Source organism: Aedes albopictus, chromosome 1 (assembly GCF_035046485.1).
Source record: "Aedes albopictus strain Foshan chromosome 1, AalbF5, whole genome shotgun sequence".
Lineage (NCBI taxonomy): Eukaryota > Metazoa > Arthropoda > Insecta > Diptera > Culicidae > Aedes > Aedes albopictus.
Window position 1 is genome coordinate 98,080,517 of NC_085136.1, and position 9,157 is coordinate 98,089,673.

Below are 9,157 nucleotides of genomic sequence, written 5' to 3' on the forward strand. Positions count from 1 at the left end.
TTGTTGCGTAAACTACTATTACTGGGCTGGAACTGTTAATCAAATATTTGGTGACTAATCAGCATGTTTGTCTGAAGAGATAACGAACTTCAGTAATGTGTTTTACATTTTATTGTGTTCGGTAATTGGAGTCGTCTGTTACCCGGTAATGTTTATATTGTACGGAAAGAGGAAAAAAACCAGTGAAATCAACTGCTGATTTTCAGTTATCATTGCTCCTGTACCGAGTTGCCGCCAATGTAAAGCGAAAACAAACAGCTGCTCTCGCAAGCAGCTGTTAAACATCCATTCATAATAATTTTCCAGGAGCAGCAGCAGCAGAATTGTTATCGAAGTCGATTTTGCCGTCCGTATCAACAGAAGACTGGATCTTTTTATCACCCCGTCAACTCACAGATAAGGAATACAGATTCTGTGACGAATTGATGGTTCAAAGATTGGCTTTCTTACACACTTTGGCACCAACACCAGCGCGGATCTAGTTTTGTTTAACCGATTTCGCAAATCCGTTGCACATTCTGTACTATCCACCCAAGATCAAGAGCTGACAATGAAAGACGATTCTTTGCCGGCATTCATGACTATCTGCAATGTAGGCAGGAATGATTGAAAATACAAAATGCGAGGGAGCGCAAGGTATGGGCAAGAATTGTGAAACTGAGGAACTCGGTAGTCAGTTGTAAACAAACTGATAACTGAAAGTCAGTAAATTTCCCCAACAAAAATTGATGACTACACTCAGCCAAATAACCTTAAGATTTCCATAAGGCCCAACTTATGAAACGGCCTTTAAATAATTCATAATGATTCGGATGAATTTCATAAGGTCACTCTATGACGTAAAATCGTCTCACAGCTTAGCTTTTATTCATGTTTAGCAACATGGTATTCTCAAGTGTCGGTAGCCGTGTGGATAAAATACGGGCTCGGTGATCCCGACGTTCATGGATCGAATCCAGTCTGCATCATTTTAAGATTTTATTGTTCTTTTCATAAGTCTATCTTATGAAATTTGTCATAGCAATCACGATCAATTTTCATAAGGTATTTTTATGTCATCCATAAGAATTAGTTATAGCAAATTTTCAAAAGGTATTTCGATGAATTTCACTAGTTTTTTTCGCTGAGTGTAGGTTATTATTTGACAGATGATCAATGTTTCAATTGACGTACTCTTCGGTAATGAAAAATATACTGAAAAGTCAGCAGTTCAAAACCCCAATAAAACTTTACCGAAATCGGTAATCTAAACTAGCTGTGTACAGTTCTATCCGAGAATCGTTCAGTGTTCTTTCGGGATATCTGAGAGTTTTTCCTGGGATTTCTTCCTCCAGGTTCTCTCGATATGCTTCCAAAATTTCTCACTTGATTGCTCCCGGAGATCCTTCCAAAATGTATTCTCCAGGAATTTCCAGGGGCAGACAACACACAAGTTTTCACAACCCAAAAAAGTCGGAGTATCCCACAAAAAGTCGTCATATCCACTGGAAAGACGGCAAAGCTTTCGCGGGGTTTTTCGAGTTTTTTCGTCAATTTTCGGATGTTTCGGCTTGGGAAATCTTCCTTGTGATTTTCTATAATTAGTTTATCGGCAGAGCTTTCCAACAGTTTCTCTCGATTTTTTTTTGCAGGTGTTCCTTCAGGGATTTAATACAAAAGGTATAACGATATTTCTCTTCAATGTCCACACGGGATTTCGCCCGAGAGGTTTTCAGAACTTCTTCATTAATTTCCCCGATATTTCCTCCCGGGAATACTCCCAGAAATATTTTCCGAGATATCCTATATTTTTGGAGATGAACCAGCCGCGGGCTGAAAATCTCCTTAATCAAGCTAATAATGATAATAATATCCTATATTTTTCTCAGGATTTCTGCACTCACGGAATTTCTCGAATAGATCTTGCGGAGTTTCTCGAAACATTTCACTTGCAGACCTTCTGACATTTCTCCAGGCATTTCGTGCAAAAAACATCATAAGGGCCTGACCATAAACTACGTAGACTTATAAGGGACAGGAGGCGGGGTCAGGCTTAAGTCTACGATTCATGCAAATTTCAAAAAACGCAAAATGCGAGGAGCAGGGGGTCTTAGATGATCAAGAATGATTCTACGAAGTTTATGGCCGGCGCCTAAGTTATCCTAGGAGATATTTCAAGAAAAACTAGTTGAAAAAATCGTACAAAAACTCCCAACTATCAAATGAATCTGAAAACTAGCATCAACAATCTTGGGACAGTTTCTGGTAGTGAGTCCTGGAAGAGCTCTGTGAATAATCCAGAGAAAATCTGTAAAAAAGTCTCAGAAAGACCACTGCGAGAAATCTGGTAAACTACTATGCGGAAAGCCTGGAAAAATATAAAAAAGAAAAAAGGAATAGCTCCATGATTATATAGCAATAGCGTCAGATAAAGTTTCAGAAAGCTTTTAGAAGAAAAAAAATCAAAACAGAAATTTGAGAGCAAATTCAGAAAAACTTTGCGAGGCATCCCATAAAGAATATCGGAAGAAATATTCTGAGACAAGTCCCGGGAAATACTCTAAGAGAAATCTCAGGTTTGCCGCGAGAAGCTTTTAGGAAATGTCCCAGCTGAAACTCCTGATGAGATCCCGCGACAAGGGGATTCTTGGAAGGAAGCTCACAAAAAATTCTTGACGAAATTGCAGGAAAAAATTCGTAAAAAAAATCGCGGGAGCAGTTCCTTTAGAATCGTGTCCTAGGAATATAAATCCCAGGATTAACTCCTGCAGCAACTCAGGGAGAAATCCCGGGTACATTCCCTGGGGAAGACGAACACCGGAAGGAATCGTGGAAAATATTCATGAGAAATCTCTATAGACTCTATAGAAGAAAATTCACAAAAACATTTGCAATATATCCTGAGAGGAAATCTTGTAGAGACCTCACGACAAATCTTGGTATAAATCCCACGAAAATGTCTTAGGGGAAGAAGGCGGAGGAACACCGTAAAATCCCACCAGGAATTGTGGGAGCAATATGTACCGGGAAAATCTTTGGAAGCAATTGTGGATGGAAAGAAGTTCTGTAGAATCCCCATGAAAAAACTCCAGGAGAAATCGGTCGGAATTCAGAAATCCTGTGAGATTCTCAAGGAAGAATCCCGAAGAGATTTCCTGGAAAAATGCTGGGAGGAATGCGGAAGAATCTCCGGGAAGAATTCAAAACGGAATATTAAGAAAAATCGGAAGGAGTCTTGTGAGAAATCCTGGGAGGCATTTCAAGAGGTTTTTCTAAAAAAACTTGAGAAACAAACCTTGACTGAATTTCTGGAAATATACTTGTACTGGAATGTTTAGATGGATCACTAGATTAAGTGAATTCGATCCACTCAACTTGATTAATATGGCATGTTGTTTCATCACTTTCCAAAGATTCGTTCAAATTCCTACGATGCACATTGGTCGGGCTCCATACAATGGGGCGGCCAATACTCTCAAAAAACGAAATTGATATTTTTAAACTTTATTTCAACTTATAACAAAGTTAATGTATTGTAGTTTTATGATTCTCAATTAAAAGCATAACAGCTTTTGTATTTCAATGACATTTTCACCGCCAAAGTGGCCTAAGTCATAAAATTGAATAATTAACTATTCGAAAAATGTAAAGTAACATTATTTTGAGAATGGAATATATGTTATATGTTATCCAGCATATGAAAGCTTGTTGTGGGACTGTTTGAATGCACGTATGGTGCATAATTAATATTTCACAAAACTTTCTAAATTTTCATATATTGTACCTTAGGATGTTTGGTAATTTTTAAGTTAAAAAATCGTTCGTGTCGTCACGTGTCGCCGCACTTTCGAATAGTACATCTTAAACATCATGCTTAGGGCTGCATAAAAACGTTTAAATATTTTGCAGAAATTTGCAGTTTTTCCAATTAGAGCTATTTAAAAAAGTAATGTTTTTTTCATATAGGGTGTCCCAGAAAGTATGGGCACAACTTTGCAGCGCTGCCATTTTGGAATGATTTCAGAAATAAACTATATTTCCACACATGTCCTGCCTTAATATATTAAAACAAATCTCAATCATTAAAATTTGATTTTCACTTCTCGTTTGAATGCGGTAGAATATTTCTTGAAAGACCTTTTGAAGCTTCTGCACAAATTGCTATATTTTTCAATAACATCGCTTAACAAATTGTTTTCTACGAATAAAATCAAGCTCGATTAAAATTTTAAAAAATATATCCGTAATTGTCTACATGCATATCTATTATACAACCATTTGTTTGAACTTAAAACATAGTATTTTGAACCAGAAAGTTTAATTCAAACACAAACTTCGATATTTTTGAAAACCCGATTTTTAAATAGTCGAAAACAAGCTCCAAAATGTATATCACAACATACAGAAAATTGCAGTAAAATTTCACTATAAGTAAAATTAATGCTACAGCTTTATTAATTGTAGATTTAAAAGTTTTTATTCTCGTTAAAACATGTTCAAAAACTCGAATGTCTGTGGGTGCGTCTTATCCAGAAATAGAAAAAGTGAATTTTCAGTTTTTTTTTTTCAATATTTAGAAATACCCATACGCACATATAAAACATAATCTTTTCAGAAAATTGCATCTGAGGAAACATGTTTTGAATATATCATGTCAAAAAAATTCGAAAAAAAAATATTCGAGTTTGTGTATTTGACAAAAACGTAAAAAAGTATGTTGTGCAGGAGTTTAGAAAGTTGTTTTTTCTTTTTAAACATTCTGCATACAAAAACCCGTTTTTCAAGTATGATCTCTTTACAGGTATCAATGAAAATACTGTGAATAAAAATACAAAAATATAAAAATAGTTGTTGGTTGAGAAAATGATTGTATTCTCGCTATACAAAGTTGTGCCCATACTTTTTAGGACAACCTATATATTTTACGTTATTTTTCCATTCGTGTCTGAAATAAAAATTATTTTCCCGCATTTGTCACACGTTTTGAACAAACTTGATTGGATTTGATTGAAAGTTGATCATTTAATTAAATTCAAATTGATTTTCTAAGAAAAAAAGCACAAAATGTGGGGTTTACTGATTTTTACCGTTTATGAAATTATTGAAGTTACGTAATTTTTGAAAACCCCTTTTTAAACACTAAAAATGCTATATAACATATCTAGACAACCTATAACTTCGATTAAACACATAAAAAGAGTTTTGGCAGAACTTTATCTATTTTCCGACCATTGTGCGATGCCAACACAACACAATGCTCGCTATTTGTTCAGGTTTGCAAACTTTTGATTGTAAGTCATTATCGTTAATCTATATGCATCATTACACTCAGCTTAAGAAATTTAATGGTATCACGCACAACACTTTTTTCGAATATCCCGGTTACTTAGTTACTCGTGGATTTAGCATCAAATTGGTGTCGGAAGTAACTTCATTGATTTCCGCTGCTGTTCCTATGCGTTAAGTATAACGTCGGAGGTAGTGTGCTGTATGGTAAATCTGATGCTCTATTCAGCGCACTACTTCCGACGTTATGTTTAACGCATAGGAAAGGCAGCGGAAGTCAACGAAGTTCCGACAACAATTTAGTATTGAATCAACAATCGATTACTGGAAATACAATCTCTAGCATTCTTGTTTTCTGAGAACGGATTGATCGAGGGGATTGGCACTATTTGCCAGAGAACAAACGTAAGCAATAGTTCTAATGTGGAATGCCCTACCGTTAGCAAAGTTATTGTTTTGGTGTCTCAAACATGTTTTGTTGTTTGTTAGGACTGTGTAGGACTTTGTAAAGTATTAGATTTATGTTTTTCAATATTGGAAAAAATTGCAAAATTTGTATAGATAACAATTCGTGGAATTTCGAAGCTTCGAAAACATCCCAAAATTATCACAAGACACATAATCCGCTTTGCAATCATTGTTTACAACCTGAGCTAGGCCAGTGGAAATCTAATTTCCAGATTTTCGCCAAACGAAATCCGCCCATCGGAAACAACTTGCAATCATAGCGAAGCATCTCCGAGACATCTCCGTCCCATCGGCAGCTTACTAAACATCCGACCCGAAAAGGCAACGGCTGTTCACAGACATCAAAAGAGAGATGTTTATCTGGGTTGCCCCTGTCTCCGTTCGATGAACAATAACACCACCAACAACAACAACAATAACAAAAGACGAGAGGCCCACAACCAACAGCAGAACCCGAAATCGAGTTTCACGGATTACGGATCACACGGAGACGCCGAAATTCGTTTCGAGGGAAAAATAGCAAAATCATGTAGCGGTTCCTCCTCGGTCCTCCGACCGAATGCTTCCAACCCGCCCATCCATCCAGCAGCCAACCGAAGTGCACTTCAAAAATCTAGTTTTCTCACTTCTTGGCGCATTCTTTCTTGTGTAAGGTACAAGCAGGCTCCGAAATGCTTACACAACGAAAATCCACCGTCGCCCGCCCGACGTCCGTTCCTATATATTGATATAAATCATCTGTCAAGCAGCCGGATTGCGTTTCACTACATCTCCCTAATCCGCCTCCTCTCTCGTACACGAGTGCGGCCCTTTTTGTCCCTCCAACAAACGCTTCTCAGAATCAGGTTCTATCTACCTGATGATGATGATCATTTTTCATCTGTCGAAGCGCGAGAGAGACAGCAGCGCCTCCCGACTAGAGTCTGGGATGCAGATTCCACCGAAGGCCAAAACTGCAATCTGTCGGTTAAACAAAGTTTGGCCTCGCGCCCGCCCGATGACTGATCGACAATCTCCTAGAACTGTCGTCACGGCAAAAACAACAACGCTTCGCGCCCCCTTCCATTACTTAATGAGATTATAATTACCTTTCCCAGGCAACCTTCACGGCACTGTCGAGTGCGGTTCTTCTGGCTGCTGCCATTGTCATTGGTGCTGTTATCTACCGCCACTTTGGAGCGTCGACTACTGCTGCTGCTGCTGCCAGCCAGCATCTTCTCCAGCGACGATGGAGATGACTTCAGCTCCGGCAATGCTGCCGCCGCCGCCGCCGAAGAGCCTTGAAAGATAGCGTGGAACCGTCGGGGCGGTTCCGAACCATCCGCTGATGACATTTTATCACCACTTGTTGGTGCTCCGCCGGCCGCTGCAGCTTCCTGACTCGTGAATCGATGCGCTGCCGCACTTGCTAGGAGTAGGGCTAGTAGCATAAGTAAGACCCGGGTCATGGCCGGCAGCGAGGGTAGCAAGTGGCAGCTCTTTGACGACATCGTTGAGTAGTGGTAGCTTCTTCGTTGAGTTTCGTTTGTAATGTTAGGAACTTTGCGCCGATTTATCACTTTGGGGTGTATGTTGAACTTTGTTGAACCCTGCACTCACTTTACACTTGTTTCATGCTTTCCGTTGTCGTTAACTCAAACATAGCCAGCCGCTCTTCTAAATATTTGGCCTGTACCAGCAGCTTCACTTTATCATATTTTCGAGACACTCGCTTCGCTAGCAGGGCACAGCTTCTTCGCATCACACACGGACCACGCACCGATCCTCCGAATAACCCCACGAACAAGTCGCGACCGTCGTCTTCTCCGTTTTCACCTCGAGCACTGTTCTCCTCCTTATTATTATTCAGCTTCAACTCATAATTTCTTCTGTTCTCAAACACAAACCAGCGAACGCGGCGAGACCAGTCTTCTTCAGTGCAGTACCCGTCGTCGTCTTCGTGGTAGTTGCCGTACCGTTGAATCGCACAACACTCCGCGAGCTAACAAAAATCCGGACCACTCTCGAGAACCGTTCGAATAGAACTAAACAACCCTCGGCGAGTTCGTTACCAAGTCTACCTCAATGGCACTGGCAGCAGGCAGACCCTCTTCAGAGCCGCTGCCTACTCTCAATCTCTTACTCGCCATAGCATTGTCCGCTCTCTTCACATCTTCTTTGCGGCCACCGCCTTCCGCTCCCGAAGCACCTACGCCTCGCGCATACAAGCATAATCATCACAATTTCCTTCGATTCATCCTATCCTTTCCATAACTGCTTTTTGTGCAAGTTTACGTTCCCCATTCTTCGAGAGCGCACCCCATCAAACGTTTAGCTCGAATGGTCGTTTTCTCTCCTTCCGTTTTCTCCCTTTCGCACAGATGTTCGCCCGCATCGAGGGCCTTGAAAATTATTCTCTCTCCGCTCTTTACGATTCCTTCATTACACTGTGTTCATACGGTCATTGGACAACACTTCAACTGCTCGATTTTTTTAGCTGAAACTTTTATGGCTCACTAAACTCTCTCAATAAAACGTTCCATTCAATTTCCTTTAGCCATTGCATTGTTATTTCTCCAACAAACCGAAATTTGACAAATTTTGACAGCTGTCTCCTTCCCGTACCCCAAACTCCACGGCGTCCCATTTCCGCTGTTCAGCGAAAATATATTCCCTCGCCGCCAACCGTAATGTTAATTACCCAGCCGCGAGCCCCTCGAGGTAAAGCATAAATGTCACCCGGAGAATGTTTACGTTTATTCCGACAGGGCCCATCAAATCGCAGTCATCATCATCAGCGTCGTCAAAAAACATATAATCCATAACGGAGCGCGCGATAGTGCGCGCCACAAAATTATGGCTCGTAAAATTTGTTCTCCCCTTCCTCTCTCTTCCTCTGGTTCTGGTATATGGTGTCCAGCCCCTCACATGGCCTCACCACCGCACACGTGGTCTCAGCGCGGTTCACACACATCTCACCACACTACTCATCAGAATGAAAGCGGTAAGAACGAACGTTATGTTTATGGGTTGGGGGGACTCCGTGTTAAATGCATCGTTGAGGTAACTTTGACGATGATCTCTACGAGATCAGGTGAAGGATTTTTTCTCGACAGATTTGCTGTTCCTTCCAGGCTCCGATGAAACATACATTTGAGGAAGATCCTAAAAGATACTACTGCCCTACGGACGGTTTCAAACAGGACTGCCGTGTATAACCGGATGACATCATTGAAGCTGTGGGGTGTGAATAAAGATTAGTGACATTCCCTTTGGGTGTCCTTCCCCTCCCAACAAACATTTGCTGTACAACAGATGAACAAATTGCTCTTAAGCTTGATTTTGAAATATTAACTGTAATTCAGCCGCTATTGTTACTTGGGCTAGCAAGCATCATGACGAGGTGGCCAGTGTGATGCTACCTCAATGAGGAGTGGAGATTTGG

At 40.4% G+C, this 9,157-nt stretch overlaps 1 protein-coding gene across 1 annotated transcript in view; it reads right to left on the minus strand.

Annotated features, from left to right (window-relative positions):
* The window catches only part of LOC109404900 (uncharacterized), a 62,663-nt gene extending 54,617 nt beyond the window's left edge, over positions 1 to 8,046 (minus strand). Inside the window, exon 1 of the mRNA XM_029866676.2 lies at positions 6,822 to 8,046. Within this exon, the coding sequence (XP_029722536.1) occupies positions 6,822 to 7,223 (402 nt within the window). The 5' untranslated portion in view covers positions 7,224 to 8,046. The remainder of the gene's footprint in view (positions 1 to 6,821) is intronic.
* Between the last annotated feature and the right edge of the window lie 1,111 nt (positions 8,047 to 9,157).